The sequence below is a fragment of the Pangasianodon hypophthalmus genome, chromosome 4, assembly GCF_027358585.1.
Source record: "Pangasianodon hypophthalmus isolate fPanHyp1 chromosome 4, fPanHyp1.pri, whole genome shotgun sequence".
Taxonomy (NCBI): domain Eukaryota; kingdom Metazoa; phylum Chordata; class Actinopteri; order Siluriformes; family Pangasiidae; genus Pangasianodon; species Pangasianodon hypophthalmus.
In genome coordinates, this window is record NC_069713.1 from 12,551,725 (window position 1) to 12,568,565 (window position 16,841).

The window sequence follows — 16,841 nt, forward strand, 5'->3', positions numbered from 1 at the left end:
GTGCATACAGGACAAGACATGCCACTTAAAAAAAAAAGAAAAAAAGATAAAGTTATTTTAAAAATACGGTAGGTGGTGGTATTGGACTATATTTTGAATTCCCAGGACAAAAGGACCTGGAGCTGTAATGTGGGGCATTAGGGGTAGACAGCCAAGTCAAAACTGTATACAGCTAGCTAGTATGATGGATATTACAAAGTGGCTTACATAATATAAATAAATAAATGAATAAATAAATAAAAAGAAGCAGCAGCAGCAGAAGAAGAAGAAGACGAAGAGGGCCCTGCAATGGACTGTCTTCCTCCAGGCTGTATTCCTGCCCCAGGCCCAGTATTCCTGTGATAAACTCCGGGTTCACCAAGACCCTGATCAGGATATAGTAGTCACTGAACCTAAATGCATACTACTATGAAGAAGAGAGAGAGAGAGAAGGAGGAAGGGACAAAAAAGAAAGAAGAAATCAAAACAGAGATCTCTGTCTCTAGCAAGAGCTGTAGTTTGTCAGTATCAGATATGGTTGGATCAGATATAATGGACAACATAGTAGACCTTTATTGCAGTCTCTTCATTCATTCATTCATTCATTCATTCATTCGCTTTCAGTATCCACTGATCAGGGTAGCAGTGGATCTCAGGAACACAGGGCATGAGGTGGGAATACACCCTGGATAGGAAGCTGGTACATTGCATACACACCCCTACCTGGGGCCAATTTACAGTCACCAATCCACTTACCAACATGTTTTTGGGAGGTGGGAGGAAACCAGAGAACCTGGAGGAAACCCACACAGACACTTGAAGAACATGTCAGACTCTACACAGACAGTAGCCTGAGCACAGGATCAAACTGGGGTCTGTGGAGCTGTGAGGTGATAAGGCTACGTGCTGCACCACTGAACTGCAGCCCCATGATGATGCTTTAATTTGGTTTAAGGAGTTAGGATTATCTTGTGTCATCATTTTTGGATTCAATCAGCTTTTTGGTAAGTGATTAGTAGGGTGTTAGTATATGATTGAGCTATACAAATTATGCTATAATACTGGGTTATATTATGCTCTAGCTATGGCCTAATACGTAATACTGAGCCTGGAATATCTACATCCTTCCGGAAGTGCGTAGAATATGTAGAGAAATTCTATTAAAGAAATTGGAGTAAAAATATTAACCCTTGGTTACTACACTTTTAACATCACCCCAGTGCACCTACTGCTGTTTTGTGCATTTCCCTTGACACATTTTATTTAACTCTTTAGAAACACTCGAGTGCAAAACTTTGCATGCTCTTACTTAGAAATGACAAAACAAACAAGACATTTAATGTGAAATGTTCCTTCATTATCATAAGTAAATGGACAAAATGTGTATTTGTATGATGACAGTCATTAGACAGCTTAAAGAGGTAACTAAAGCTTGTCAACTGAGTGAATCATTTTGCACTTAACTGTAGCTATTAACCGTGTCCTCAGCTAAAATGAACTGTAATGAGGCAGATAAAGCAATAAGTGAGAACAGCAGGTGTGCTTGCTTTAGCTGAATTCAGTAAGCTAAGCAAACATTAATTTAATTTCACTCAATTATTGTACGCCTAAAGCAGTGACTCATAACTACCCATAGAAGGCCACAGTTTACACGGTATATTGTTTTCCCTCATCAGCTCATCAACTCAATAAAGGAAGCCTCCAGCATGAAACACATTAAATATGTTTATATAGAAATATTTATTATGCTTAGTAATTTGTTGGTTGGTGCTTTAGTTCCCGTGGGAAGTTAGTGGTTATGTGCTGCTCTGATGGGATGGGAGGACATTGTTTCTAAGGTTTAACAGGAGAAAATTTTGAATCATCTCAAACATGGGTGATAATCAGGTTTTGCTCTTAGTGCTTCTGTCCTCACTCATTATTTTTCAGCAATGTTCAACATCATATTAATGAGAAATCATAGTAATGACAGTAATACAATGCAGCTATATGAGACTGAGTCACAGCAGAGACTAGTTAGTGATGTACTAGGTGACAAGCACAATGGTGTTAACAGTGCTGTTATCATGAAAGTTGAAGCTTGAAACCTGATCTGTTGGACTGGAGTGTACAGATGAGGGAGTGAGAGAGCTGCACAGACTAAAGTACTAAAGCACTGCTGCATTTAGGTAGAGCTGTATTCTCACTGGCACTAGTACTAGTAGGCACAAGTATCGAATGACATTATGGGTAAGAAATTAGTGAAAGTCGAAACGATGAAAGAAGTTTCAACCAGAATTGTAAACTTTCATCATAAAATAAATCTTTTGCACAGTTGAAGAACACATATTGATTATAAATATTGCAAGTCATTCTGGGTGGAGTTTTCCTTCAAGGGCATATTGTCATAGAGAAAAACACTGACAGGAATGATAATGGAAGTTTATTAAATAAATAGCAGCATCACAAAAGAAGGTCATGTGTAAGTGATTGAAAGAGGAGAAGTGATTTGAACAAACATTCACAGGTTTTGGTATAAAATGGCAGTTTGAATGAAGGACCTTTAATATATACTGAGTACTAAAATTCTACACACTCACAAAACAACAAGCATTTACAGCATTTTACACAACAACACAACTATAGCTCCTCTGAACATATGGTTTGGATCTGACAGACTAGGTTTTGCTGTTTTTTTTTAGATGTGGCTTTCATAACCGTACAGCAGAAATCATGTTTCTTTCCACGCATTCGGTGTAGTTCTCCTGTGTGTTTGCACCACTAGATAACTGACAATTACATTCAAGAGAAAATTCTCCAACTATTGTGGTATTGCTTGAGGAAGTAACCTTTGAGAGAGTGACATTTCTCATGACTTTGCAACATTTTCTATGCAAGTCTAAACCATGTCTCAAACCTTTAACGTCATGATTTAAAGCATAGCTCTGGTGCCATACCTTAGATAGCCAACAAACTGCATGCTTTGATTAGAAATGATCTATAAGATTTGAACTTCATTCCATTCTACAGATTTGCCGTGGATGCGCAATTACAGGTGGGTTTGTGGTTATGAGACGATCTGAGGACTTCTTTAGGCCTTTCTCTTCTAATCTGTCAGGTTATATGAAATAAAACACTCCAGATCCAGCCATTCCAAAATGCATTGATTATTATGCATAGATAGTCCTAGGCTGCAACCTACCTGATAGGTATATTGAAACAAACATATGTAATGGAAATGTAATTTATTCAAAGCTTTGATGTACTTGGGGTAGATAATTTAATGCCTGATAGTTTTTGGGAGTGAATGTAGGTCAGCCTTCTTCCTCTCGCATCTCAGAAGCCAGCTGCAGTTTTTGTAAAGAACCACATGAGGGAGCTGGAGCTCTCTCTTTGGAAGTCTTGTTGCTTAGTCACACTGTCCAGTTGTTTTATTGAAAAACTAGATTAAGCCATGCAACACTTTATGGCATTCAGATATCTGAACCTGTTCAAACACATCATAATTTAGATTTCAGATTTCCCACACAGTGCAGAGTGTCCTGGATTGTCCTAATGCATGTGAACCAGGTTAGTCCCTGATGCTGTAAATCTCCCCCCCCTCGCCCTGTGCTCCGCCAACATACATTCTACAGTGTGGTGATGGCCAGCCCCAGTGCTGGTGCGGGTTCCATTGGGGTGGCGCTTCCTTGAGTAAAAAGGAGTACACAAACACACAGAGATGATCCTAGTGGCCATGCTACAACAGACGGCTCAGCCATAGTGAATCAAACACTGCTGGTGTGTTCTGCCAGTGGATGGCAGCTGTTGACGGATATCGCTGATACTCCAGTTTGCATCTCTATCCCAAGATGAGTGTCAATGTCGGGTAACTCCAGCTTCTGAAGTGCGTTGCCGTCTCCATTGCGGCAGTTACTGTTCCGATCAACGTCTACGCAAATTAGAAGCGGTGTGACGGCGGCTTGTGATGGGCACGGTACATGGATGGCCACAGGCCTGAGCCGGACTCCGCTATACTGGCAGCGCATGTAGCTGGAGAAGGCACGCCTGTAGGTCTTATTGAAGAGAGTGTATACCAGAGGGTTCACACCTGACGAGATGTAGCCCACCCACACAAACACATTGAGCAGGTCAGAGAGCAGGGGCTCATTGCATGCGCCTCGACACAACACAGACAGCACGTTGGTGATGAAAAATGGGCACCACATAAGCAGGAAGAGGAAGAACACTACGCCCAGGACCTTGGATGCACGCCGCTCGTTTTTGATGGCCTGCATCATGCCACGGCGGCCGTGGGATACGGCTGGTGAGCTTAGCTGAGACGGTACCTCCGAGCCAGCCACCATGGAGATGCTGTCGGATGTCGCTGGGCTCAGCGAGTTCCCGATCCGCAGACAGTTCAGGCTGCTGCGACGGGAGGGGACAGGGGGTGGAGCCAGCTGAGACGAGGACGTGGGTCCCGGCTGCTGGGAAAAGGCTTTAGCCTCATGGAGGAAGACAGAGGCTTGACGCTGAAGGGCCTGGACAGTTAAACAGTATGTGACCACCATGATGACAAGAGGGATGAAGAAGGCCACGAAGGAGCCGACCAGCACAAAACGCTCCTCATTCAGCATACAGCTTCCATTTACAAAGACTTTATCTGTGTTGCGGAGGCCAATCACGGGAATAGGCGTGGAGATACCTGAGACAGAGAAAGAGAGAGGATTAAGTGGAAATAATGAAATTAAAGGTGCAATATATATCTTATTATATATCTTATTACTATATTTTATGAATTTTCAGGCATTTTCTTCTTATTTTTGAGTGTCTTGATGAAACACATCAAGTGATTTTTACGTTAATGAAATGTTGTAGAGCATATTTACAACTCAAATCTGCTTTTTCATCCATTCATTCATAAGCAGACAGTTCAAAAGGAACATTTTCAACTGTGATGGCTACAAGATAAAATTTAACAGCAGTAGCCTACTAATTTCTAGGACTATTATATCTAGGAGTCAGTGAAGTAATATTTCTACTCTAGGGAATTAGCTAACTAATGGCATGTTGTAAATCAACGTGCCATTAGTTACACGCTGATGTCGCTGAAAGCAGAAAATGAATTTTACCCACTAGCTACTGAGACTTTTGCCTTTGGGAAACAAAGACTGCATTTATTTGCCACAGGAATCTTGCTCCTGAGCCATAGCCAGTACTTGAAGAGGCTCAGTTCTCAGAGATTTATTGCCTACCGACTTCTGATACTTTACCTACAGAATCAAATGAGCTGTCAAGCTATTAATGACAGTATTCTTTGGCTACAATCCCAATCTAAGTGGAAGTTAGATTCATAGTAGAAAATAAGAATAATTGAGTAGTTTGTGTCTTCTTATTTCTGTTTTCTTATAGCTTGTAACAACTTGTAAAACTAGAGAGAGATTTTGTCTCTACTGAACTGATGAACCACACTCAGCTTTCAAATGTCCTCAGTGTAAGTACACTTCACACCGTCTAAAACCAATATGCAAAACAGTGAAAAGCCAATATAGCCCCTCTAGCATTAAAACTACTCTGGCAGAACAGAATCACAAAAGAAAGTCCCTACTTTAAATAGCAGATGCTCTTTTATATTGCAGATCTCTCTTTCTAATGGCTGGGTTAAATGCATATTCTATTCCTTTCGAGATGATGAATCAGAGCCACAGCAGATATAGCAGGTATAATTCTCTTTAGGAATCTACATCGATAGGTAATTAAATAAACAATAGACTGCAGTTTAGATAACAGATGGCAATGTGCTTAATAACAAAATGCATCAACAAGAGCGTAATGCTAACAAACAGAAACCAGAAATGAGTTGGTGGTCTGAGAGCATTTTCTTGATGAATACTGGCTAGACTACAAAGCACAAGCGCTATCAGAAACCCACAATGCCCCTGCTGAAGCTGCTTGGAACAGATAAGAGATTTTTCTTTCTACAACTTTGGGAAAATAGAATGATGTGTCAGGATGTAATGTAAAGCTGCCTTCTAGCGCTTAATATAACCTTCTACGCAGGTGTATGTGTCATGACTTATGTTCCTGAAAACTTTCTTGAAATGACATCTGTTTCACAACAAACATCAAAATGTGATCTCTATGGCTTGGCATGGTTGTTGGTGCCAGATGGGGTGGCTGGAGTATTTCAGAAACTGCTGATATCCTGGGATTTTCATACACAACAGTCTCTAGAAGTTAAACATAATGATCAAAAAAAAAAAAAGAAAAAAAAAAAAAAACATCACATGACTGGCAGTCCTGTTGGTGGAATTGCCTTGTTGATGAGAGAGTTCAGAGGAGAATGGCCAGACTGGTTCAGGTTGACAGCAAGGTTATGGTAACTAAAATAACCACTGTTTACAACCGTGGTAGGCAGAAAAGCATCTCAGAATGCACAACTTTGTCGAACCTTGTGGCAGTCAGGCTACAACAGCAAGCAACCACATCTGGTTCCACTCATTTCAGCCAAGAACAGCAATCTAACTTTATAATTTTACATTTTATTTACATAGCACCTTTATCAAACTCAAGGTCACTTTACAGAGGAAACATCTGGTAGACACTTTTATCCAGAGCTAGGCAGTTAAGAGTTAAAGGTGTTAGTTAATGGCTGACTCTCTGGCTGAGTTTTGAACTCTCAATTACTAGCTCTGAGGCTACAGTGGGCACAGATTCACCAAAATTGTTGAAGCTGAAAATTGGAAAAAGTCCAGGCATTGAAACAAAAGGCACTGAGCCAGAGAGTCAGCCACTGACCAACACCTTTAACTCTCAACTGTCTAACTCTGGATACAAGTGTCTACCACTAAAAGGTGTTGATAAAGGTGTTATATAAATAAAATGCATTATTTGTATGATTCTTTTTAATATAAATTCATAAATGTAAATGCAAAGGTGTTACATTTACAGCAAGTACAATATGATGCTGTGACATCCCATATGTGTGTTGAATAGACATGTCCTTTATATTCATGGGTGCAAATGCTTGTGAGCTTGCGAGTATGTGTGTCTTTAATATACTGAATGCACATGCTTTGTAAACTGTTTGCTTGTGCATTTCTGGAACGAAGAAAAGGAGCTAAAGCTAAAGGCTCTTGGTAAATGCATTCAAAAGACATAGCCTGGTATTGCCAGAGTGCAATAAACTATTTCAGACACTAGTGGGCAATCTACACCTCTGAGAGCAGTGAGAGCACAGCACGAGTGGAGTCACTTATAACGCTGCATTAAGCTTAAGTTCACATGGTGTCTCGTAACGCCTCATACTGAGTGCTGGGGAATCCAAGTCGAGTGGATATTTTCAAATCGTAGTTGACATGCAGATCAGGAGTTACAGCAACAAGGATGAACTTTCTAGCCCTGTGTACAACGGGTCCATTTACCAAGCACTCAACACTAGAACCTGGGTTATGAACGGAAAACATAATTTAAACATTATTTAACAATGCACAAATATACGTACAGTCTCATAGATAGACACAACATATTCCACATATACAAAGTTTTTATCTGTAGTGCACCATTTGTACAGAGCTACTGAACTGATATGGTGATTATTTTTAAGTCAGGTGTGATCACAAATTAGTAAATTGAGGCCATGAGATTCAATTTTGTTTGTATAGCACTTTTAACAATGGACAGAAATAAACACATTCAGGATATAAATTTTAAATGTATGAATTTTTCGCTAATCAACAAGTCAGAGGCGACGGTGGCAAGGAAAATGTCCCAGAGATGATATGAGGAAGAAACCTTGAGAGGAACCATAAATAAATCCCTTCTATAGCTGTGTACTATATGGTTAACTTGTGCAATTGTGACTACATGGTCAAATAGTACAATTGTGGATAAGCTGCCTATGGCCACAAGTTAAGTTTTCTTGGATATGAAATCATTAACTCATGGCAGTTATTTTTAAGACGACATTTGAAAATGAGTGAGACAGATAAATCAATTGAATTCTCACAGCAAATAGACTTTTCTTTTGCATATTTACACTAAATAATTCACAGGAGGCTATGTATTAAGTATGACTGTGGGCTCAAGTTATATAATACATGGCATGACTTTGGTATCTCATGGCCACAACATAATAAATAAATGGCCACATGAGAAGTTTGTGGCTTTGAAATATTAACTCATAGCCTCAATGTATTTATTCATGGCCATGTCTTATTAACAAAACATCCACCATGTCACCTCAGAAGTGGCTTACTTTTGAAAATATATGGAATAAAACATTAACATTACATAGCATTCAGAAGTAAATGACATGATGTTACTCTCATGTCACTTTCTGTCTTTGGTCAGAGTAGACTATGATCTCTACATCCAGTAAGGGCCCAGGTCTATCCTCTCGATCTGGAAGAGGTTAATTCATGTAAGAAACAATAAATGTATTTGCACTGCCTTGTTTGTGCTCGTACGTCAATACATTTGTAAGTGCCATCCTTCATGTCTGTTGTTTTGCGGCTGTGAGTCACAAAAGTGAACAGCTGATATGTTAACACCCTGCATTACTATTCTCACAGGATCACAGACTACACTAGAAAAATCCATCTTGATAAGGTTAGTCATTACTCTGCATCTGTTACTGAGAGCAGCAGATCTGCCTGTTCATATTTTTTTGAATCGCTAAATGTATGCGTTGCCTTTACAATTAGCTAAATATTTATATTTATATTATAAAATATAAATATTAATGATTCATTGTACGCTCACTATCCACTTGATGAGGAACACTTGGACATGCATATTCATGCATTCAGCCAATCATACAGATACGAGTCAAGAGTTTAAGGGAATGTTCACATCAAACATCAGAAACAGCCGTGGCATTGTTGTTGATGCCAGATGGGCTGGTTTGAATATTTCAGAAGTTATTGATCTCCTGCTTAAAACCTGGCCTTTTTCCAGTCTTCAGCTGTGCAGTTTTGGTGAGCCTGTGCCTACTGTAGCCTCATAGTCCTCTTCTCGGCTGAGAGGAGTGGAACCTGACAATGTCTTCTTCTGATGAAGTCCATCTGCCTCAAGGTTTGATACTGTGCATTCTGAGATGCTTTTCTGCTCACCGTGGTTGTACAGAGTAATTATTTGAGTTACTGTAGCCTTTGTATCAGCTTGAATCAGTCTGGCCATTCTCCTCTGAACTTTCTCATCAACAATGTGTTTCTGCCTGCAGAACTGCTGCTCTCTGGGTGTTTTATTTTTTGTTTTTGCACCATTCTGTGTAAACTATAGAGATTCTTGTGCATGAAATTTCCAGGAGATCAGCAGTTTCTGAAATACTCACACCAGCCCGTCAACAACCATGCCACAGTCAAAGTCACTGAGATCACACATTTTCCCCGTTCTGATGTTTGATGTGAACATTGCCCTGTATCTGCATGTTTTTATGCATTGATTGCATAATTAATTAATAAGATTGGATAATTTGCATGATGAGCAAGGTGTTCCTAGTAAAGTAGGAACTATTTTACTTTTTTACAAGTGAAAGCTTTTTGATAGTGTTTTACCTTCACAGCATTGAGGTACAGAGTACTTAGTTCTCTGCACTCAAGAGATGTCATTCTGGAGTGAGGCTTCTATCTGTTACCTGATTCATATCTTAATTCCTGCACTGAACAAAGATACATGGTGTCACTGATACTGAGCGCCACTCAGAGTTTAGAATCCAGCTGCCTTGAACACACAATATTCATTACCACTCCCAACCTTGTTTCCATAAATACCTACAAATCAATTTCATAATCCAAAAGGACACATATATAAATCTGCTAGATTTAATGTAGCTCATCACTTATTAGACATATCAGTTTCACCATTGAAACTGGTAATAAATTGAAATTGGCTAAATGCTTAATCTGTATGGCCAGCAGCCAAAGTAAACCAAATTAAAGGGTTTATTTTTGGTTGTATTCTACTAGGCTGATTTATTGGTGCATGGGTGAGGCTAATCGTGCTTTAGACTGCTCTAGAGGAAAAGAATATTGAACAATGTCCCTAGTGTAAATGGTTTCTCCTCTCTTAAATAACAAATCTTACAGCTAATACAGTAATGACATCTTTATCTTCCCATTCTGCCATGTTGAGCAGTGTGTTCTTGGGAAAGTACCTTAGGATTGATGTTGCATCAGTGGTGGTACTGCTTCAGCTGTCAGTGTGCTTCCTCAGTGAAGATGTACTGAGCTTGAGGAGGTGTTAATAGTTTTTTATCACTGTTTACAAGCAGTGAAGCCCCCCGACTGGGTTATTTTACTATCTCTGATTGCATCAAAATTCTCCGATGTAACCGTGAGTGATGATCCATTTAGATTTGCTATTGCTAACTCAGACATTTCATTCTTCTTTGCAATCTTTGTGCCCCCTTTTTTTTTATTTAAACTTCTTTTTATTTCACCACAAACGCCACTCCATCTTGTGGATAATCCTAAGCTTTTAAGTGAGTAAAGGAAGAAGAAACAAGCCTAACCCCTCAAAAAGAGTCATACATATCTGCAGTTTAGTCAGTGCATGACCCAGACTGAAGTAAATGTAAGCTCTGACCTATAGAGATGGTCCAGACAGCGGCTATTTTCAGCATGGCTTTGGTGCGCGAGTTGAAGCGACTGTGTTGGATGGGGTTGCAGATAGCCACGTAGCGGTCCAGAGAGATGGCACACAGGTGCATGATTGAGGCCGTGGAGAAAAGCACATCTAGGTAGATCCAGATCGGGCACAGAGCTTCAGGAAGTGGCCACACATAGTCTAGAGCAAAGGGAACACAAGGGAAAGAGTTCCAATTAAAAAAAAAAAGGTTTTAGACGTACTTTTTCTAATTAGCCTAATGATTTTCATTAAACATTCAGATGTAATGGTTTCCAAGAGTCCACTTATTGCATCTACATTACCATTAATGCTGTATACCAGTGCTTTTTTTTTCCAGTTCCTTGCAGATATCCTGCAGTGCAAGATCATTACACATAGAAATACTGCTGCAAACTCATCATGAGCCATCAGACTCATGTTGTACACTTTTTAATCCCATTAGAAAACCATCAGATACATCTCGAATCAGTTACACATCACCCGTTAAACCATCAGGACTTAAACATAAAACACTATGACCTATAGAATCATTTAATCTTATCTATTTGTTGCAGCATGTTTAACTATAAATTAGAAGAGAGTGTGAGAGAATAAGAGGAAGAAAAAAAAAAGAAATGTAATTTCAGTTTTTACACTGCATTAAAAAGCTAGGCTGGCACCACTTTGAAACGAGCCAGATAAAATAAGGGTCCAGGAAAAAGAAAAGGGAAAAGGAGAAGACATGGATATGCCATGATAACTAGGAGACTGATTAGAGAATAGAAATAAGATCAAAGTGTTCAGTCTAGTAGATTAGACTATTGGAACAAAATAAAGGCCAAGTGTATGAATTAAAAAAAAAAAAAAGCCAAGTATATTGGAACAGAGATCAAAGCTGACGTTTGAAACTTTAGATAAAAGTTTCCCATAAGACATTCCACAAGCTTCTGCAGTCAACAACCTCTGACCTGACCATTAAAACTTATATAATAAATAAAACTTAATTACAGCTGTAACAATAATGAACTTCATTAATAAGAGACAATAACCATACGGATACGCAAAGCTTCACAAAGACCTTAATAAGAGACAATAACCATAAGGATACGCAAAGCTTCACAAAGACCTTAATAAGAGACAATAACCATAAGGATACGCAAAGCTTCACAAAGACCTTAATAAGAGACAATAACCAGAAGGATACGCAAAGCTTCACAAAGACCTTAATAAGAGACAATAACCATAAGGATACGCAAAGCTTCACAAAGACCTTAATAAGAGACAATAACCATAAGGATACGCAAAGCTTCACAAAGACCTTACATTATAGATTAGAGATAGAGATGTGAATCAGCTTTTCACACAACAAAGCCTAGATTTGAGTATAATTTTTGACTGATTAGACTATAATTTTTTAATGAATATGTGAGTATTTCTCAACACTCAACATTGCTACTTGCTAAAACCAGACAATCTTAAATGTTTTTGACTAAAATAGTGGTTCACAAAGTTTTGAAATTCACATTCTGATATTTATGCAGTACAGCAGGTAGTGTTTGAATCCCAGGCTCAGTTTACTGTCTGTGTGGAGCTTCTGTGCACGTTCTCCCTGTATTCACATGGCTTTTGTTCAGGTTCTCTGGTTTCCTTGCACCTCCTTGGGCATCCCTTCAAGCGTGTATTTTCTGCCTTGCCCCCAGTTTTACAGGTATAGGCTCCAGATCCACCGTAGCCCAGACCAGGATAAAGTAGTTGCTGAAGATGCGTGTTCGGATTTTTAAATCTGGCTAATAATATTATGTTTAGTGATTATTTTACAGTTAAAAATTGATGCTAGCTGCAGTACTGGCATATCCCACTAGGTAGCCTAACTGCAAAGATTGAAAACGACTGCACTAGAGAATCATTTTGTCTGAGACTTGTTTCATAAATGTCCTTGCAGGCATCCTTTCAATGAAGTTGCCTTTATTCCCATCAAGGTCTGTGGTATTGATGCTCATACAGCCAGCACTGGTCTTAGCACTCAAGATAGACAATGAGACAGGAATTATGTCCTCCAGCTCTAATTCTAATTCCCTCTGATCAAGATTTCACTCACGATTTCCAGGGTCTCCCCTGCTCTGTGTCATTACAATGCCACACCAGGCTACTAAGACATGAATGAATTATAAGATTAAAGACAGAGAGTAAGAGAGAGAGGGAGAACTAGAGGAGAGTGGAGAAAAGAAAGGAGACAAACAGAGGATATAATGATGATCTTTTAGTCTGTTGTATGGATTGTCATTTTATCATGTAATTTCTACACAGTCAGAGAATGTGCAGTGCAGGAGAGGACAGAACTCAGGCTGAAATGGAGAAAGAAGGTGAACTATAAAAGAAGTGCACTGAAGTATGGCATGCATATCGTAAGACTGACTGAATCTATGACAGATACAGTATATACAGCATGCACACATACAAAAAAAGTTCATTAAACTATTCACGCACATTAATGCACTAAAAGGCCGTGGACAAGACTCTTTTTGTATGAAAAGTTGCAAAGTTGAAAAGAAATTCCACCCTAAAAAAATTAAATCTATTTATCCAGAATTATTTGGGATAATTAATAGGAAATTTAGAGCAACAAAAATTCACTGATTTCAAACATACGTGATAACGTTGTAACTGTTAGCTCTTAAAAACAAAAGGGCAAGAGCTTCTTTTCTCCTTCGTTTTCCAGTGACATGTCACATTAATGAGAAATCCAACATATATGTAGTGGAGACAGCAAAGGTTGGAGTCTAAATTCCAGAATGCAATGCAGCTACACGACACTGTTGTACTGAGTTACAGCAGAGACTCTGCTCAGCTAGTTAGGGATGACGAGCACGATGGTGTTAATGGCAGTATTAGCATGAAAGATAAAGCTTTGGTAGCTGATCTGTTGGAGCAGAGTGTACAGATGAGGCGCTGAGAGAGACAGACTAAAAGACTAAAGCACTGCTGCATCACTCTCTATAGGTAGAGTCCCACTAGCAGCAGGTTGATGGCAGGTGGAGGTTGAATGGCATTGTGGGTAATGTAGGTAAGTGTAAACCAAAGTGAAAATAGACTAAATTGTTAATGGAAGAATAGAAAATAAATCTTGGATTCCATTGACGATCACATGTTAATTATAAACATTAATAAGCAAGTCCTTCAGAGTGGACGTTAGTGTTGGGCGGGGTTTCTCATTACTATTTGTAGAAATGCAATGAAATCCAATAACAATCATATGGCGTTTAAGAAACTTGAAGTAAATGTGGCCTGATAGAGTTACACATGGTCTATTAGCAGATTTTAATCTCTAGTTAATGAAATGAAAATGAGCTCAACGTCCATCACTAAGGTAGTAGTTGTAGCAGGTGGGGGTGTGGTTTAGCAAGAGTCTGAAGCACGAGGGTGGTGTTTGTGGGAGGAGTTACAGACTAATGTGGCACATCTGAACGTGAGTTTATGTGGCCGCGAGCAGAAGAAAGCAGAAAGCAGTGAGCAAGCTGGAAGGCTGCCCAGTTATTTGTTTTGAAAACTGCATAGCAGTGGCATAGCTGGAAATTTATTTCAAGGGGGTGATGAGGAAATATGCCAAATCATTGTGTGATCTGTACAATTAAATGGATCAATCTGATGCATTCATGCATTTGGGGGTGGATGCCAGGCAGCAGTAGAAGTGGCAGTGGTATTCAGAATGTGTCATGTTATATAAAATAACCTCATGACAATTCCACTGAAAATGATTTAAATAACATGTCAGAAACGGACATCTTATCTCATAAAAGCAGATCTACTTTTCCTTTTTTCTCCTCCTGAAGTGGATCTCCAGTACTTCATCAGCTGTCACCTCAAAAGCCCTGAACTCAGAGTGTAGCTAACTGGCTTTTAAACAGAAATGGGAAAAATGCATGAACCCCATTGGCTAATCCTGTTTCTCACCATAGCAGCTGCTAGCCAATAAAATGTGATTATCCAAACTAAAGGACATCATCTTTTCATATCTGGGCTGACTAAATATGCTATCGCAATTATAAGTGCATTGAGCCTTATTAAGATCATTATAGTGCAATTACTATGCAAAACAGTGTTATTTGATGTGAATACCAACTGCGCTGAATGTGTGTTACGTTAACCTCCCATGAATAAACATTTGGACTTGACATAAAATACTTCATGGGGTTCACACTTCCTGAACCATCTGCCAACCCCACTTCCACCCCCAAATGACCGACATTTTTACAGTTGCCTATTTAACACTCCACTTACTGTAATTTTAACTCTTACATTGGCTAAGACAAATTTGAAATCAGTGTATAAATGACTGGAGTACCAGAGCAGTCCCTCTTATGGTAAAGACTGCAAGCACATAACAAATTTAAATGTCCAAGGCAGTTGTGCAGTGAATGTTTAGAACTTGTACAAATTGTAATTTTCAGCATTCCCACTACATAGCTTAGAAGATTGTTCATTTTTCAGTTGCAGCCCATTGGTCACTGGATAAAGATTTCCTTCTAGGAAAAAATGGCTCAGTCCTAAAAACGTATGACAGCAAATAAATCAGAAAGCCAATTCAAACAGTGAGTATGAATGCATCAGATGTAATGATTCTGCATGGATATTTACCAATGTTCTCAAATGAAAAATGGTGCATGGAGCGACAGCCTTTTATACTGTTACCGCTGTTCAGGCAGCATGGAGCCCAGCATGGCTCTTTGTCCATGCTGACTCATTTAAAAACTGCTAACTCACCAATATTTCTCTCACTTTCTGAGGCTCTGAAACAGCATTGAGCAGAATTATTAATAACCAGTCAAGACAGTTCCATTCTGTTTACTTATGAATGATTGATGAAAGTGACAAAGGATAAGAAGCACTTTATGATTTCGCAGACTGTGTGTGTGAGAGGCGGACAGTTTGTCGCTGCAGGGAATATCTTTAAAATATGTCTGCAATAGGGCCAGATAAAGGTAGTAGTTGATCATCTGTTAGTAATATTGGCCACTGCCTATTTTCAGCTTAAGAGACATTAATACTGACTATGTTTCATAACGCATATTATCCAACAAGAAGAGCTAGCAATAAGATTAAACAGGGCACAATTACTTTACTTGTTATACTCTTAAAATAAACCCAAAGAAAGTTTGATTAAAGAGTGCAGCCTTGTAATCTTCATGGTTAGATAATATACAATAAAATTTGTCTTGCGTGTTTAGTGTAAGCTCAGTGAACACCAAGTCAGTGAACAGAGACATCCATGGATATAAATTATTGGGCCAGTGTGATCTGGCTTAAATTGGTCCATAAAAAGACATTGTTACTGATCCATTTTAACTCGGTTGTGTTGCACTTTGATCTGGCTCCTAAATATATGTCCTGTTTTGGTCCATATTACGTTTGAAGTCTTATTTGCAACCACAGTAGTCATTCTTCCTACATCCTCAAAAGACATATTAAAAACTTGCCAAAATCAATGGCCAAAATCTAGAAGATGGTATGTCCTTCAGGCTATGACCTGAAAACTGATCAAAGTTTGCCATGATTAAGGACGAATCCATTCTTTATATGTGCTAAGAGGAATTAAGCAGACTTCCAGAATAAGGATATACAGATGCTTCCTACAAGGACATCTTTTTAATGAGTCCAAAAATAAGATAAGACAAGGTAGGCAGATTGGTTATTGCCCCTGGGTATGACTGTGTGAATGTGTGTGTGTGTGTGTGTGTTGGTGTGAATGGGTATGTATGGTGCACTGTGATAGACATCCAAGGTGAGTTCTACTGCCTCGCACCCAGTGACCAGATTGGCTCCATATTCACCATGAACCTGACTATGATGGAGTGGTTCTTGTAGATGAATGAAGCACACTCTCACATAAACTGGACAATTTTATATATATATATATATATATATATATATATATATATATATATATATATATATATATATAAACAATGGGCACAATTGTTTGTAGTTGAATTGCACTTTGTTACTCATATGCAGATCTGTTATGCACTGTGGCAGGCGATACAGATGGGCAACAGCTCATCAATAAGCGGCGCGGCTTTAAAGTGACACTTCAGTGAATGAGGATGTCTGATTATATCGATCGCTCTGTTCTCAAATCTCAGCCTTGCATCCTTGAAAAGGAGGCAAATGCAAATAAAGACATTCATTCCTTCATTCTCCCTTTCATTATATTTTCACGTCCTGTTTGTGTTAACTCTCTCAGACTGATGATTGATTCCTTTCCTGATTGTTTCCACTTGTTGCCAGCTTTTTACTTT

General features: G+C 39.0%; 1 protein-coding gene across 4 annotated transcripts in view; it reads right to left on the reverse strand.

The window, feature by feature from the left end:
- Positions 1–2,206: 2,206 nt before the first annotated feature.
- htr2cl1 (5-hydroxytryptamine (serotonin) receptor 2C, G protein-coupled-like 1) overlaps positions 2,207–16,841 on the reverse strand; it is a 104,189-nt gene continuing 89,554 nt past the window's right edge. For all 4 annotated transcript variants that reach the window (XM_034303931.2, XM_026937220.3, XM_053233465.1 and 1 more), the window contains 2 exons: positions 10,525–10,725; positions 2,207–4,642 (listed from right to left, as the gene is read on the reverse strand). In XM_034303931.2, coding sequence (XP_034159822.2) covers positions 3,726–4,642; positions 10,525–10,725 — 1,118 coding nt within the window. In that variant the 3' untranslated portion in view covers positions 2,207–3,725. The remainder of the gene's footprint in view (positions 4,643–10,524; positions 10,726–16,841) is intronic.